Genomic DNA, 18,281 nt, shown 5'->3' on the forward strand with positions numbered 1-18,281 from the left:
GTCATTTCACAGATATATTGAATCCGTATAATTTTTTAAAAGTTTCAGAATATTTTGGACGAACGAAATTATCTCACAAATGATCGCAAACATTCTTATTGAATTACTCTTCTATTTTTAATACATTAGTAGAAGAGACGTCCATTTTTCAAACGATGCATTATCCAGTAGAGTTCGAAATCAACACATACCTGCATTTCTGGTATCCCTACACTACGAATCCGCGACTTTAAGCTAGACAAAATCAATGATCTGCCATGCATCAGTAGAAGTAATGTTACACATCTGTGCAAAAATTCTTTAGTTCCATAAAAAACGATATCTTTATAAATCCACAATCTTTAATATGCCATATTTTGTTGATTAATCAGTAAACTATTCGCATTTCGTTCTGCATTAAATTGATGTCACACTTAGTTTTATACACGTTATGTGTTCATTAAATTTGATTTCATTTGTTCATAAATCCATTGATTGAATACTGATCGGAATGTGAAATACGTAAACCCAAATAGTAACAGGAAATCTGACACTGAGACACTATGATTACTAAGAGTATACTGTTCGAAACCAGCGACCCGTAGCGTAAAAAGGATGAAACAATTACCCCAAGTAGCATTTATCGCAGATGGCTCCGAAGTATTGTGGGAGAATATGTTTATCACTCCGGAGGATACATTGGTGTTGCGAGCATTTCAAATGAGGTTATATTTGAGCTCCTCAATTCAAATGAAGAAAGAAGCCCAAAATTCTGACTTGCTGAATCATCGTATGACCCAACACAACATTTCGTGATGCCTTCCGAAAAAATGTACACTTAAAAAAAAAAAAAAGTCTGAAGTGCTCCATTTCATGACTACGAGTTGCTGATCTTCAACAACACCGCAATGATTTGGAGTGGGTTGATCTAGCTAACAGTAATTTTTGATCCCTTGGAAATACTTTGATTAAAAATATCGCCCAAGTGACAATGCCACAAAATGATCTCAACTGACCGCATTACGGAACGCTAAGTGCAGTCTATGAAAGCGAGGCAATAAATTAATCCAACGATTGAACAGATGCCTCAACTTTTTTTTATGTGAATCTCACCTACGAAATCTTCTAAATATATAGTATATTAGTTACCGTAAATAGATAAGCTGGTCCTGTTCTAGACACCTAATACAGAACGTTTTAAGCCACTTCAGACCTTCAATAAACACGGTAGTAATGTTACATCGAGTAATAAAAATTATTCACTACTTACAGACATTCATAGCCATCCATATCTACATCCAGTTAGAAACAGAGCAAAGTTACACTATTCATTCAGCCAACCAGAGCTATGAAGTTGAGAGATTGTGTTGAAAAATAGCTTAGTATTCCTCGTTCATGTGTATGTTTCTACATGTCCATAAAGATACAAATAAAAAATGTCCAAACGATTTTCGATTTATGTTCGTGTAAGGACAATTTAAAACCTTTAATCTTATGAAATGGAACATAAATTTTAATTTGTACTGACTATTACAAGATCTGTATTTAAATCATCTAAACGCGTTTTTATTCCCAAAAGATATAACAGGTTTCCTTTAGCACTAACTTTTGAAGATCGGCGTTCACTATTCAGCTATCACCAACAGATGAGCTCGAGGCTGACAATGAATCGAGACTCACAGGGAAGAGATTAAGTTAGACAAGCCCTGCCATCTTGTGGTCCCAAACTCTAACAGGCATATATTATGTCCGAAGTAGCGTGAGTTCTAGTTGATTTTTTGTGCTGTGTATTTAAAGTTTCCGAAAGAGGGGTCCACTTGCATGCGCTGAAGATCCACTAATTCCGGAAAGGGCAAGGAAAGATCATGAAAAAGTTTAGTCTAGTCTGCGACCATAACTGAACTTAGAGTGGGCTTTCCTCGGGAGATCTAGAGCTTTGGAAGCAAACGTCATTACCACGGAATTAAACAGACTCCTACATCTATATTTGTTGTTGTTATAGTCTGTCGGCTGTTTAGGGGAAGCTATATATATTCGCCACCATCTAAGGAAATGACTATGAGCAAGGTGCCTTCCTTGCCATACTGTATCCTATGACTGTATCCTGTGTGTTCATGGGGTCGATTTGCCTGCTTGCGGGATGAAAAACCCCAGATAAACTGATGGGGAAAAAATCCTGTTGTCCATGCCTAAGACCAGGTAACTTGACTATGGCTGAGGAAGATCCTTAATCTCTTCACGTCGTCGACGGGAATCGAACCTAGGACACTACTTGCGAAGCGCATAGCCACTAGGCTAACTGCACGGTCACATCTATGTTTATATTAAAATATTTTCTGTAAATAAATGAAATTGTTTCTGAGTTGGTAAATCCACATAGCTTCCATATTTTACTTAAAATTTGTCTAAAGTTCTCAGAACTTGCTATAATACGGAAACGTTTTATGTAAAAAAAAAAATTAATAAGCACATTGCTCAGAAGTGTTTCTCAAACTGTTATAAAGAATTTTACTATCTTTTCTCTGCAGCAATAATAAAAATTTTCGCTCGATAACCAAAACGCACATTTTTATTATTATTTCTGGTTTTAGTACTTTAATTTGTGCTATCCAACAAGAGCCTATGCTCAAAAATCTATGAATCAGCAATAAAATAAATAGCAAGGCAGTAACGTAAGCGATTGCCACCTATACAGTTTTCAGCATGTCCACTTATGAGTAACTACTAAAATTGCTAGAAGTGACTCTGAAATAAATAGCCATTTTGAGTATTTCTCCTCAAGAAAGGATAATTAAGTTCTTTTAATGAACTACAAAGCTTGAACAGAAAGATTTCTTCTTTAAATCATCTGCAGTTTAAACGAAATATGTAAGCAGATTCCTTAGAAAATAATAATAATAATAATAATAATAATAAATTTTAACTGCATTTATAGTATAACAATATGCTATATTTTACAATTTTTGCTTTTAATATATTTTAGCGCTGTAACCACAGCACTCGAGAGGGCGCTGTGTAGGCATACGAACGGGCGTATAGTGATATTGCTGCTCTCGTTTTTTATAGTTTTAAAGTGGTTCCACCTCCTGTTTTTAATTTCAAAATGTTCCCAAGTAACTCTACTTGACACGCCAAACACAGTGATATAAAATTCACCGAAATCGGCTAAGAAGAAACCAAATTTTGAAGTGCTGAAAAGTGAACAGAGAGGACCGTGGTCAACAAGCGAAGAACAAAGGACGTCGCCATCTTTACAACAACAACAACAATAATAATAATGAAATATGTGCCATATTTTGGCAGTGACTACACAGCATAGTCTGAGTAATGTCCATTGTCATCTGGTTAAAAAAAAAAAAAAAAAAAAAAACTAATTATGGCGTCATCAAAACCATGAGGAATATTTATAATGGTTTATCAATTGAAAGTTAGTTATCGGTTTCACTCATTGAGTCTACTTGTTAAAACTTTAAAAAAAAAAAAAAGAATAACGATAATCATATTAGGATTGTTTCAATGTGGATATTCATGCGACGAATATTTACTTTTATCAAATTTTAGAATCGAAGTTCACAATGTGTAATGTGTTCACTGCTAGAAAATAAGACTTGAGATCGATATTACAAATCAACTGCATCGCATGATCTGAAATATTCCATTTCCAAAGGTACAACGACTCTTACCAAAAATGACAACCGTGGCTGCGATTTGCCACGAATCAACAGAAGCTTGTGTCGTTTATTCTTGTCACCGAACGCCTGTTCTTTCGTCATGTATAGGGAATTCAAAAGATTGAAATAGTTTGTGAAGAAATATTTACTCAGTTAAGAATATGAAGAGTTAGCCTTACAAATCTCCCATGTGAGAAAGTTGTTGTTTACGAGTCTAATTTTAACATTTGATTATTCCTTCTCTGTTAGGCCCAATGGCCTAATTTAAATCAATTCTTATAAAACTAATTTTGATAATGATAAAGCGGTTATCCTTTCTTTATAGTCAGCTAATGCATTATTCAATGTAGACTGAAATTTACTACTTTCAAAATTGAGATTCTTCTTCTTCTTCTACCTTCTGGTTCTGTCCACTGCTGGACGAAGGTCTCCCCCATGATTTTCCAGATCACTCGATTTTCTGCTTCTCCCATCCATCTCACTCCTGCAATTTGTTCCAGTTCCTCCACCTTCTTCTCGGTCTTCCTCTTTGTCTTGCTCCGTCCATTGGTCTCCACTCTGTTGTTTTTCTAGTCCATCTCCCGTCACTGCATCTGGCAATATGGCCAGCCCATCTCCACTTAGCCTGTTTAATGTATTTGACAATATCCATGACACCTGTTTGAGATCTTATCCAGATATTTGTCTTCCTATCTCTTAATGTTATTTTTAGCACACTTCTTTCCATGCGATGTTGTGTTGTTCGCAGCTTTTTGTTTAGGGCTTCTGTTAAAGTCCATGTTTCTCCTCCATATGTTAAGACAGGAAGTATGCACTGGTCGAAAGCTTTCCTTTTTAGACTGATAGAGATGTCACTTCTGAATATGTCTCTCATTTTCCCATAAGCTATCCATCCAAGGTGAATTCTTCGTTCAATCTCTTTTCTTTTCTTTGGCCCTCCTCAAAGGATAACAATTGGCCCAAATATACATATGAAGTAATTGTTCTATTTCATGGTTTTCAACTTTGATAGTTCTATGGTTTATGTATTTATTCGTCATTATTTTTGTTTTTTCTCTATTTATTTTTAATCCAATTTCTCTGGAAGCTCTTCGTTTAGCTGATTTAGCCTTTCTTCCAGATCTTCAAGATTATCTGCAATCAGGACAATATCATCTACAAATTTCAGATGATGCAGCCTTTCTCCATTTAAGTTTATTCCTTTTGTTTCCCAATCAAGGCTTCTAAAGATTTCTTCTAGTGCAGCTGTTAATAATTTTGAAGATATGGTGTCCCCTTGCCTGATGCCTTTTTGTATTGGGAACTTTTCACTGTTTTTATATAATTTAATTACAGCAGTTGCATTATTGTAAATATGTTTTAGTGTTTCAAGGTATGGTTTCTCAGTTCCCTGGGTTTCAAGTGCTTTTAGTGTTGCAGATGTTTTAAATGAATCAAATGCTTTTTCATAGTCTATATAGGCCAGACATTATTCAACGTAGACTGAAATTTGCCACTTTCAAAATTGAGATGATTCGGTCATTGTTAATCCCAATTCCAAATATTTCGAATTCCCTGGACACATTTTGACAATGAAAATGATTCAGTTATAATATTCTCTCGTATATTTTCTGAATTAGGAATTTCATTATATTCCATTCAACTATTGCAGAGGGTACGGGTTCGTATGATTGAGAAATTCAGCTCATGCCTCTGGTCTAAATGAAACAAAACAAGGAAAAACGTCTCCAAAACATACAATGTGACAATGGAATGGCCTGAATAAATATAATGTACGATAGAATCTTACTTATTCAATATATATAGAACAATCGATATGGAAGTAACATTGATTAAACAGTTTATAAAAAATAACATCGTTTAGTACAAAACATTTACAAGATGTTCTTTACAAAACATTTTAAATTCACTTTAATATCATATTTTGACTACCATTTACAGTAAAATTTGTTTCTGTACGAATAGTTTTAAACTAAATCAAGTTGATCAGTCAGAATAAACGTAATTCTTCTATAATAAATTATAAATTTAAAATACATTTCTAGATTATTACTACTATTACTTTAACTTCTTCCTATTAGTTTAAACTACTTGTTTTTACTTGTTAAAGTTTATAATTAAGACATTTATTTAACCGTAGATATTCCTGATATCCCTGATGGTCTGAAGGTGCTCAATACCACCCACAATAGTGTTCTTCTAACGTGGATACCTGCCTTTGATGGGGGATTTCCCCAAGTATTTATTTTACGTTATAAAAAGCCGGGAACGGACAATTATTTCTACATAAACATCCCTAATAACACTGCCATTTTTAATGTGTCGGGCCTCGACACACCAGCCGAATATGTGTTTTCCATATCTGCCAGAAACGCTTTAGGAGAAAGTGGATTCAGTCCGAATGTGTTGAATGTTCATCTGCAGGGTAATTTTTCTGTTTTTTGTTTAATTTTATGATTGTAAAAAAATGTAAACTTTATAAAGAATTGAAATGTAATAGGTAACCAACAATGATAACACACACACACACACACACACATATATATATTATTTAAGGAAGTTAAGTAGTGACCTAGTTCGTAAGCCTATAATCAGCTCCACTAGCTATTGGGAGGGAAAACTGCATTGTCATTAATCGATAATAAAGAACACGTTACGAATAGTTGCACTGATGTGAAATACTCTAAGTGTACTATCTCGTTCTGTCCATTATTTATTAGGACTAGCAACAAAGTACTTAGTAACTTATGTCACTCCTTCTCAATTAGCACTTCGAGAAAAGCCACACTGCATCATACTGTAATGGCAGAAGAGTCGTTTTCTGATTACGTGTTCGAAGGCTCCAGTTAATCGGACAGTAGCAGTTACCAATGTGATATCTTGCTCTTAAGAACCGCATGTCAGCTGTAGTAAATAACCATTTGCTCCATCAGTGGCAATTTGATGCTGAAACGAGAACTCCAACAATGAGTTAGTAATATTTCCCAGAGTGAGTTCTCATCAAGTGAATGTGGGGTGCTTTTTTGTTATTTTTTCCCTACTGTTGCATGACAGCTATATTTGTCGTGGTATTGCACAGTTCTTTTTTTTCGGACTCAGCCTTTATCCAGTCAAATAGATAACTGACGTATTAATGCATAAAGTAAGCATTTAATAGTTTTCTAATTCAAAACTTTCGTGTCAAAACTATATCAAAACTTTCAATATTCTTAAGTTCAACAACTCTGTCCACAATATTTCCATAACTGTTTAAAATATTAGTGAGCTCTAACACATAGCTATTAAAGCCTCGAAAAGAATATATTGTGAGGCTCTTATTGAGTTTCTTTTTCATTGAAATGTTAGGTTGATAACACGTCCTTTTTACTTCCACCCTCTGTCCAAAAAGAAACCGAACTTTTCGAAAATGGAAACTAGTGGCGCCACCTGCTTTATCTTTTTCTTGTCGAAAGCGGCAACCTTCATTATTGTTGTGTCAACTGTTTATTACATTTGTTTCGTTAGAAATCGAGTTATAGTGCTAAGAATGACAGTTTGTTTTGACGAACGGTCGGTCGTCACCATATACCTGCAGTACGCGACGAATTCTCGCTATTAATCGCTTCAAAACTTCGAGATAAAACTTACCATTGACCTTTTTGGCCAGGGGAAAGAATTCTTTGTGGATAATGCCCTTGGAATCGTAGAAACAAATCAGCATTGGCTTTACTTTTGACTTCTCCAAGCGACTTTTTTTTTTTTGGATGTCCCTCTCCTGGTGGTCTCCATTCAGCACTCTGGCGCTTTGTTTCAGGTTCATACTCAAAACACCACGTTTCGTCACCAGTTACGATCGTTTCAAGGAAATTTGAGTCCTTACGAGCGGTTTTAATGAGATTCTTGCAGTTCAATTCGATACATTTTTCGGTCGTCGGTCAACTTGTGGGGAACTAATCGCGAATTCAGTTTACGAAGGCCCAAACTCTCAGTCAAAATATTGTGCACAGTTGATTCTGGAATCCTCACTTCATCTTCAATCAATCTCACGGACGATTTCGGGTTTTCTTTGTTGAAATCACGCACTTCTTGAATGTTAATTTCGCTCAGTCCAGTTTTTGGACGGCCCAACTTTTCAGCGATTTCAAAGTGGTCTCACGACCACTTTGAAATCGCTTAAACCACTCGTAAACTTGAGTAGGGATAAGCATTCATCACCGTATGCTTTTTGAAGCATTTGATGAGTTTCGGTAAGACGTTGACCAAGTTTAACACAAAAGTCAATCGCAGCTCTGTTTGAAACTCATTTTCCGACCTTTCATCAAAACACACTGTCACGTTTGGCACTATAACTCGGCTTCTAATGAAAGAAATGTCAAAAACAGTTGACACAACATCAATGAAGGTTTCCGCTTTCGACAAGAAAAAGATACAACATTGGTCATTATATATATATGACCAATTTTAGATGCCCACATTGGTCATTATGAATAAATGTAATATTTTCATAGAGATTAATATAGTGATCACTCATATTAAGTAAAATCTCACATCCCACACACGGGTCCTCTATGTTTTTCTGAGGGTTATACAGAGATTTTGTATAACATGGTCCTATGCCTGGTCCCTATTTTAAAGATAGAAATTACACAGTTTCACAAAACAGAATATTTAAACATCAAACGCATCGACATACCATGGAATCGTTCGAAATAAATACAAAATGAATCATATGAAGACTACTAATTAACATTTCCGAGTAGATAATATTAAAGTAACTATTCATGTTCTTCCGATGGGATTACCATTGTTATTCAGAAGAATACAACTTAGCGTGGCATATTTCCTTATATAGGGACCAATTTCATTTTATAGCTCATTGTTCTACATAACTCCTTTACATCTGCAGTTCGTCACTGTGATTTAATTTTGCGCACCATATGACCTTTTGAGTACTAGCAGGAAACTGTCCAATCCTGGGCGCAATCTTGAAAGTCGTTGCCAGCTGCATATGTTTTCATTCCAACCAGATATTTAATGTAATACAAGAAGGATCAGTATAGCTGAAAGTACTACTACCATATATAAATTCACGTGATCTTTTTATCTCAACTTCGAAAATTGCCACGTAAAAGTTTTCTGAGTACTTCTCTCACAACATTGTCGCTTCTTAATAGGAAAAAAGAAGATAGATTTCTGTTCATCAAGCAACAGGAAGATACAATTATCTTGCATGACGATAATTCTGTATTGATTCCCGAACAGTTTTTGTTCGTTATACTGATAGCCGAAAAGAAAAAAGCGATTTCCTTCAAAGTTTACATCGCAGACTTCAAAATTTCCAAAAGATAATTTAAAATTATCGCAAGTCTGTTGTAATATTGACTTCTGAAAGAGATAAGAATTCTTTCGGAGACATCGAAATAGCGATGGATGAAACAAAAACAAAAAAACAAAAAAAAAAAAAATCTTAACCAAATGTTTTGAAGTAAAAACTTTTTATCACTGAATATTGTGCTACGTATTATCTTGCAGTATTTTATTTTAAAAAAAAAAAAAAATGAATCGATTACCATTGGTTTGATTATAGATTGTTTTTATAGATTGTTTGAATTTGTTGGTATTTGTGAATTTGCATATCTCTTGGTAGGTTTTGCAGAAGGGGAAAACAAACCCTTCCACGTCTTGATGTACCCGACTCACTTTTAGATGAAAGTGCTCATAAGTGTTCCTCACGTGTCAAACTGGACTCGAATACACCTTTTCATCAAAGGGCAAATATGACTTCACAGCGGGAGGACTGTACATTAATTTTAAAACACGATTTTTCTACTTAATTAAATATTTATCAGTTACATGAAAGTCGTGTGATAAGCCTCCATTTTATACTTTTCTTACTTCTTGAGTATTCTGCAATTGAGCAGGTTCTTCTTTGGTAGCAGAAACGTTCCTTCCACTCTCTTCTGTTCTGAGCCTTCTCTTTCAAGGTTGTGTACCTGTCTCCATTCAGCATGTCATCTAGCATGGTTTTCCTTACTCTTCCACTCGGTCTTTTTCCATCTATTTTTCCTTCGATGGCATCTCTGATGATTCCCTCAGATCGGACATATTCCTTCTGAATGTCCGATCCAGTTTCCCTTTCTTCTTTTTATTCTCCTTAACAGACTTCTTTCTTCTTCTACTCTTTTTAAGACCTCTTCATTAGTTATTTTATCTGTCCATTTGATTTTTTCCATCCTTCTCCAAATCCACATCTCAAAGCTTTCTTACATCTTTCTGTATTTGGGAAGCGTTTTTTTTTTAATCCTTTTTCTCCCATTCTTGGTTTGAATTCCTTGTAAGACGCGAAGAATCTTTGTAAAATTCTTCACCCGAACTGACCAGAATAACACAATTAACAGACATACTTTCTGGTTTCATACCTTTAGTTGTTTCTGTAAATCCAAATAAATAATCTCCTATACTCAGCAGACCTATTTTTAGTCGATGAGACCTTTCTTTGAATGTTCCAAAATTAATATCCAACAAAGAATAAGTCCACTATCTTATAGGAGGGTCAATATATCATGTGTTATTGTTTTTTAAATTATTCCATAAAAATTTAATTTAGTAAACTTAGTAATACCTTTTATTATTCCACATGTTTAGTGCATGCTTATTTCTTCTATTATTCAGTAAGAGTGGTAGAACAGGTCGTTCAACAGACAAAGTTATTTGACCTGTTAAAAAAATCTTTTCATGTGGAAAAAATAATCAGCTATTCTATATTTCGAAGTTAATAACTTGAGTTTTCCCCCCTTTTTTATTTATTTTATAGGGAAACATCACAAATCTAATTTCTGGAGTCCCGAATTGTATTCATTTAATGCACTTCTATGATTCAATCTTCTACTGTCTATCACGAAAAAAAAATGCAACCACTAAACGTATCAGATAAATTGAATTTCTCTGTTGCTCGCATAGCTGATAAAATTTCCATGGAAACAGAAGAATTCTTTTTCTGTTATTACCTTTATCAGGAGCATTCTCCGTTTGGATATTTTTATCAAAGAGTCTAGCTGGTCTAGTTTTAAGAAAAGTAAAATAAAAAAGGACCTCCTGGATCAAAACGACTAGTAATAATGTACAGGTACCTAGTGATGATACCGTATTCTTATAAGTACGTTCTTTCACTGAAAGAATAATATAAAGTATCAAATAAGCTTTACTAGTTTGTTTAGGTTAGGTTCTGAGCTAGCAGGAAACCTCAAAGACATCAATGGGATATTCTAAAAATAATGGAAGTTATATATATAATTTTAATGAATTGCACATTTAAAAGAAATATCTATTTATTTTATTTTTGTATATTAGGTCGGTTCTAAGCAATTTCTTTTCTTGACTGTTATTCATAGAAATCGCACTGCCAAATACTCCATCAACGGATCTTGCTGAAAAAGAAGGATCAAAAAAGCTTGCATCTAAAATCTGGTGGATTCCTGCTTCGGTAGTTGGATGCATACTTGTAACAGTCAATCTGTTCTTCATAGTCTTCTGTGTACGGAGAAGATCTAATAGAACAACACCTGAAGGTATGAGTGTTTGTTATGTTATCTGAGTGTTTGTTATAATGTTATCTGAGTGGTATATATAAGTAAAATACGTAGCAATATAATAACGTGTACGCATACCACAAAAATATACACATGTATATACTGTATATATGCATTGTATATTCCTAGTGTGAGCCTGATTAATAATGAAAAATACGACTGAGACAGCAACTCAGCATCAAGTAGGGGTAAATAGAAGTGTCGGACGTATTTATCCACACTTGATGCCAGAAAAAAGATAGAACAATATACCACTTGAAAGGAGAAAAAAAAAAAACATTTGTACAAGCAGAAATTCTTTGATCGCTCTGATTAACAAACTTACACAACTTGTTTGGCTAAGGGCAGCGTTACGATCCACAGGTAAACCATAACGCTGAGAAAGAACCTGTAGACTTCATGTTCCATGCTGAAATAAATATGGAAATACACTCTTTGTTACATTGTTACAAACGAAAAGGCCACTCCTACGGCATCCTGTAATTATACCTTTTTTCTAAGTCTATTAAGTTATCAATGTGTCACTCACAAATATAAAGTACATATGTACAGTAGCCTCTAGGAGTATATCTGTTAAGAGTATGGGATGTTTGACGATAGCAATATATTTATCACCATGTTTCATTTTAAAACAGGAGAGTGTCTGAATACTGACCTTAACATAATTGCAGAGATGCTATTAATAGCGAGTGCGATAGAATCTGCCAGTGTTAAGGAATGCTGTTGTTTGGGCTGTGGGAGTGAATCTTATTGTAGAAAGAAACGCATGTTGTAGCAACAGACTACACGTTTTGCAGCAAATGACATTCAGATCAAAAGGACCCAACAGAAGCTGCCTGACTATCTCACCAGGAGGTGTGAAATTTACTTCAGTAGTCCCCATGCACATCCCAGAAGATAACTGAAATTATCTTCCAGTATACTATGTACTCGTGCACGGTGTTCAGTATGCTGCCAAGCTGAAAGTAAGATCTCTTCTCTAAATTAAGAAAAAATCTGTCTGACAGCATTGATGATCGTGATGTGTTAAGATATTGTGTGCACTGCACGGACATGAACAAAATCGCATGCTAAAAAAGTGTCTGAGAGTGTGACCAAATCCTGCATTCATCTGCTACGATAGTTCGTCAATTTTTGAAGGGTAAGTTTGTGGCATCACCTCTTCAAATGTGATACTGACACGACACAACTGCCTACAGACTGTGATAGCATCTGAGTCACAGGCGCTTTAAATTTTATGGTTAGCTCGTTTTCTTATATGTATTGCATATTTTTCACCTAAATTTAGTAAACTGTAAGCACAGTCTGACTAGTTATTTCCCAATAAAAGATATCTGTGTAAAAAATGCGGGCTTAATTATTAATATTGTATTTAATTAAATTAATCATACAAACTTTCATTCAAATTATTATTTAGCAAAACGTGTTGTTAGTCATTTATTTTAGTTATTTGTAAATCTGTACTTTAAAATGCAGAATAATAATCAGATAATCCAGCAATAATATAACTTAAATTATATTTTTGAATAGGTGCAGGCGAAGGAAGACACCACGATATGCCTTCTGCTTCTGAAGATGGTTTAGGAAGAAAAATTTTCATCCGTCCTGATATGAAGCCTTTGTTTTTACCAAATAGAGAAGAAATTAGCTTACAGGAATTTCAGGTAATTAATAGGCTAACTGTTATTTAAAAATCATAAAGTGGGTGCTAAAGCAATAAGCTGCAATTGCTGTTTATTCCTTAAACATCGCTTGTTTTAGGTGCTTATACTTAGTTCAGTATTCGTGTTGTGTTTCTTTTCCATACTTCAGTATATGAATTTTTTTAATTAGTTCCGATATAATCAATAAAACAAGCCTAGAAATAATTCGAATTATGCATCTGAATTAATATATATAATATCCTTTTTTATAATTAATCCTACATCCGAAAGGTGCTAAATGAGCAAGAAGAAAACAAAGAACCTGTGAATGCATTACTTGGGTACCTGAGAGGGTTAAGGACGTGGTCTAATGTATAGAGATAGAGTAAGCAAAATAGGAGGAAGGAAAATTGGTTCCTTGACAGTAAATGGATGTTGACTAGCAGCTTCCTATGGTCACATGCTGTTAGATGAAACAAAAGGAATTATGACAAGACAAATATACAGATTCCCAAGGAAAAGTGATTACAGTGAATCGGTGAACGATAGATCGTAATTTAAGACAACTTTCTTATTGATAGCATCAATGATAACATCTGCAGTATTCTAACACAAAAGGAAGGACTGAGAATGGCTAAGAGACTGATGGTCCGTGGAAAAGCAAACTTGAACGAGATTAAGGTACCAAGAGAACTGCTGTCATCCACAGTATACACCCTCTGTCCAAAACGAAACCGAACTTTTCGAAAATAGAATAAACTAGTGGCGCCACCTGTTGTATCTTTTTGTTGTCGAAAGCGGCAACCTTCATTAGTGTTGTATCAACTGTTTATGACATTCGTTTCATTAGAAGCCGACTTATAGTGCCAAGAGTGACAGTGTTAACGAACGGTCGGTCGTCAAAACACAGTGTGTTTTGACGACTCGTTTTTCATGCCGTACGAGACGAATTCTCACTATCAATCGCTTCAAAATCAATCGCTTCAAAACTTCGAGATCAAACTCACCATTGACCGATTGGCCAGGCGGAACGAATTCTTTGTGGGCAATGCCATTGGAATCGTAGAAACAAATCAGCATTGTCTTTACTTTTGACTTCTCTAAGCAACTTTTTTTCGGATGCCCTTCTTCTGGTCGTCTCCATTCAGCAGTCTGGCGCTTTGTTTCGGGCTCATACTCAAAACGCCACGTTTCGTCACCAGTGACGATCGTTTCAAGGAAGTTTGAGTCCTTACGAATAGTTTTAATGAGGTCCTTGCAGTGTTCGATTCGATACATTTTTTTGGTAGTCGGTCAACTTGTGGGGAACAAATCGCGAATTCAATATATGAAGGCCCGCACTCTCGATCAAAATGTTGTGCACAGTTGATTTTTGATTTTGGAACCCCCAATTCATTTCCAATCAATCTCACGGACGATTTCGGGTTTTCTTTGATGAAATCACGCACTTTTTGGATGTTAACTTCGCTGAGTCAAGTTTTTGGACGGCCCGGCTTTTTGTAGCCCTCAAGCGTCTCACGACCAATTTGAAATCACTAAAACCGCGCGTAAACTTGAGTACGGGATAAGTATTCATCACTGTATGCTTTTTGAAGCATTTGATACGTTTCGGTAAAACGTTTACCAAGTTTAACACAAAAGTCAATCGCAGCTCTCTGTTTGAAACTCATTTTCCGACCGTTCGTGAAAACACACTGTCACTCTTGGCACTATAACTCGGCTTCTAATAAAACAAATGTCATAAACAGTTAACACAACACTAACGAAGGTTGCCGCTATCGACAACAGAAAGATACAATAGGTGGCGCCAAAAGTTTCTTCTATTTTCGAAAAGTTCGGTTTCTTTATGGACAAAGGGTGTGTTTTAAGAACTAGTTATGACGAGACCAAAGTGTTGAGGTGTGGGAGATGATTATCTAGTATTCTGATGGGTAGCTGGATAACTTTTAGATCGCTGAATCGTTTTGGCTTGGAATTTGTGAGGAAGACAGTGTCATTTGTGAGCATTAATATCCCAGAAAAAAAAACAGCTTATTTTAGATAATATTCCAGCAGTTATGCGAATTTGGAGAATAAAAGAGACAGGAGATAATTGCTGCAAAATTTATTGAGGAAATTTTTAGCTAGAGCAGATTAAAAAAATAGATAATTCTACGAGTACATTCTCTAACACATAGTGTCAGATGTTACGAACGACCTTGTGATGAAAGGAAAATATGTTATTTTTGTAATTCAACTGACAGCGCTTAATAACGTCTCCAGTTGACGTTATTAAGATCCAGTTTGGGTAACTCTAAATGATGGTGGTGCACATGGTTTATGCTGGTATTGGTGAAGTTGAAGTCTGAAATAATTTTGAACATTTTTACTGGGTTCCGTTTTGTGTTTCTGTTATTGTTTGTGGAGATTTTTTCTAATCCATAGAATAACTGTATTTCCTTACATTACTTTTGATGGTCAATGGAAAAGAAGAGTTTAAAAAAAATCGTAAGGACATCCAGCGGGATGTGGAAGACTCGCAAACAAATCACCCACAGGAACCTAATGTGGTAACAGGCTTTTTCGCAGATCAGAAGCCTACACCCTGATTCATCACTTCGATGTTTGATCTCATAGTACTGTTGGCAATCCTAAGGAATCTCTTCAGTGCCGGAACCTTAAATAATGAAGGGTTCCATGCCGTCTGCACAGTGTGTGTATTTGACATGCTTTTAAAGGATTTCTTTCTGTATGTAAAAAAAGTAGGGATGGTAAAATCGCGCTACTAATTCAAGGAGTGGATAAGACAATCCTATATTCAGAAGTTTCATTCTGTTAATTCGCTAATTTTATGGTCGAATGAACGTCTCACGGGTTCGCCTTCTAGCATCTCTAGAATATCAATACGCTGAGAAATTTTCATATCATTTTGTTTAAGGTAAGTAATTTTAAAATTTACATTTAAATTTAAATACTTCTCAGTTTAATCTTCAAGTGAAAAGCACTTTTCAATTTAATTTAAAAATATCGTCCATTAATTTACCTCTTAGGCTTTTCTATTCCAATTTTCTGCTTAAAATATGCTAAAATTCCATTTAAAGAATAAAAGACATTAATAAGTTACTATATTTTGAAGATTTAAATGTTTCCTAAAAGGTGTTTATTTATTTATTTTCATGTAAACAATAACGACAGTTTCAAAATCTCATACCATAATTCAAGGTGAAAATATTTAGTGCTTCACTATATTTCATACAGTTGGATCGAATAAAACTAAATTTAGAAGAAAGAAAAGAAAATGAATATGGAAGAACACGACAACTAAATTCAAAAAAATCATCTTTAGGTGAGTAGTAAATTTATCTCTTTGCATGTTATTTAATAGTCAAAATCTAGTATTTTAATTATTAAAATTATTAATTATTATTTTCGAAAATAGAAGAAACAAGTGCACCACTTGTATCTTTTTCTTGTCGAAAGCGAAAACCTTCATTGATGTTGTGTCAACTGTTTTTGACATTTCTTTCATTAGAAGCCGAGTTATAGTGCCAAACGTGACAGTGTGTTTTGATGAAAGGTCGGAAAATGAGTTTCAAACAGAGAGCTGCGATGACTTTTGTGTTAAACTTGGTAAACGTTTTACCGAAACTCATCAAATGCTTCAAAAAGCATACGGTGATTAATGCTTATCCAGTGCGCACGTTTACGTGGTTTAACGTGCATACTGGATAAGCGATTTCAAAGTGGTCGTGAGACGCTTGAGGACGACGAAAAGCCGGGCAGTCCAAAAACTGGACTGAGCCAAGTTAACATCGAAAAAGTGCGTGATTTCATCAAAGAAAACCCGAAATCGTCCTTCAGAATGATTGAAGATGAATTGGGGATTCCAAAATCAACTGTGCACAACATTTTGACCGAGCGTTTGGACCTTCGTAAATTGAATTCGCGATTTGGTCCCTACAAGTTGACCGACGACCAAAAAATGTATCGAATTGAACACTGCAAGGACTTCATTCAAACCTGTCGTAAGGACTCAAACTTCCTTGAAATGATCGTTACCAGTGACGAAACGTGGTGTTTTGAGTATGAGTCCGAAACAAAGGGCCAGAGAACACCAGAAGAGGGGCAGCCGAAAAAACATCGCTTGGAGAAGTCAAAAGTAAAGACAATGCTGATTTGTTTCTACGATTCCAAGGGCATTATCCTCAAACAATTCGTTCCGCCTAGCCAAAAGGTCAATGGTGAGATTTATCTCGAAGTTTTGAAGCAATTGATAGCGAGAATGTCGCGTACGGCATGAATATCGTGACAACCGACCATTCGTCAAAACACGACAACAAAAAGATACAACAGGTGGCGCCACTAGTTTCTTTTATTTTCGAAAAGTTCGGTTTCTTTTTGGACAGGTGTTTTCTCATTTTCCCAACTCATACTTGAAAGTGCTACCTTCTTTCATTATCTTGTAATTAGTCGTCCTCTGAAAGAAATAATTAATTTCAATTAATACTTTTTGTCTTCAACAAGAAATAAAATATAGCAAGATTCGTTACTTATATTCAACTAATATTCTAAATGGGTCTGGGAATTAACGTGTATGTTTAATATCCCATTCTTTATTCAACCCTCTGAAATTCCAAAAGTATTTTAGGAGAGTATTTATCTTTCGTGGATAATTTTGTTTTGTTCATAATCGCTATGCTCCAGTGCTCTTTTGAAATTAGTCTTACAGATAAATTGTTGTTTCTTTTTAAGATCCAGCTGCTACATTTAATAGCACGCAACACTTAGAAGAAGTAATTACGCATTATCTTACTAATTAGCATCCCTGATAACCACAATCCTAATGGGAAAAACAGAGACCGAGAAAGAAAGAAACAGCGACCATGCAGTTCTTGGAAATAATGTTGGAATTTATTGAACTCTTAGAAATGAATTAAAGTTATGCAGTTTAACGTTGCCTGCGGAATTTCAAGCAACTAAGTTAAGACGTGATTTCATCGTTCACCTTTCCTACTCTTTTTTCCTCGTAATGGAATAAGGTTTATTAAGTACAGCTGACAGTTATATTTTTATTTTATTTTGTTTTATTTTTCATCTTGGCTATCCTAAAAGCATGAAAAATGTAATTATGGTTAAAACCAAGTTACACTTAGAGCCTTCGTAGCTCAGTCGGTATAGAGTCCAACCAAAGGACATCGTCTATACCAGGGTTTCCCAAACTGTGTTCCGTGGAACACTAATGTTCCGCGGAAGGTGAATAAGTGTTCCGCGGAAGGTGAATAAGTGTTCCGCGCGAAGTTCCCGGCATTTGTCATTTTAGTTTTCTAAGCATTTTTCATGAATAAATATTTTATAGTGGAAATATTCTGATGAGAATAATATTCGTGAATATGTCGAAAACCTCAGACACAAACGCCTAATAACATCTGTGTATCGTTAAT

At 35.1% G+C, this 18,281-nt stretch overlaps 1 protein-coding gene across 1 annotated transcript in view; it reads left to right on the forward strand.

Moving 5' to 3' along the window:
- The window catches only part of LOC150100593 (cell adhesion molecule Dscam1-like), a 119,014-nt gene that overhangs the window by 74,797 nt on the left and 25,936 nt on the right, over positions 1-18,281 (forward strand). Inside the window, exons 6-8 of the mRNA XM_090401839.1 lie at positions 5,791-6,075; positions 11,021-11,197; positions 12,749-12,882. Coding sequence (XP_090257965.1) covers positions 5,791-6,075; positions 11,021-11,197; positions 12,749-12,882 — 596 coding nt within the window. The remainder of the gene's footprint in view (positions 1-5,790; positions 6,076-11,020; positions 11,198-12,748; positions 12,883-18,281) is intronic.

Source organism: Typopeltis vanoorti, chromosome 12, assembly GCF_054136105.1.
Source record: "Typopeltis vanoorti isolate ZY-2024b chromosome 12, IOZ_Tvanoo_1.0, whole genome shotgun sequence".
Lineage (NCBI taxonomy): Eukaryota > Metazoa > Arthropoda > Arachnida > Uropygi > Thelyphonidae > Typopeltis > Typopeltis vanoorti.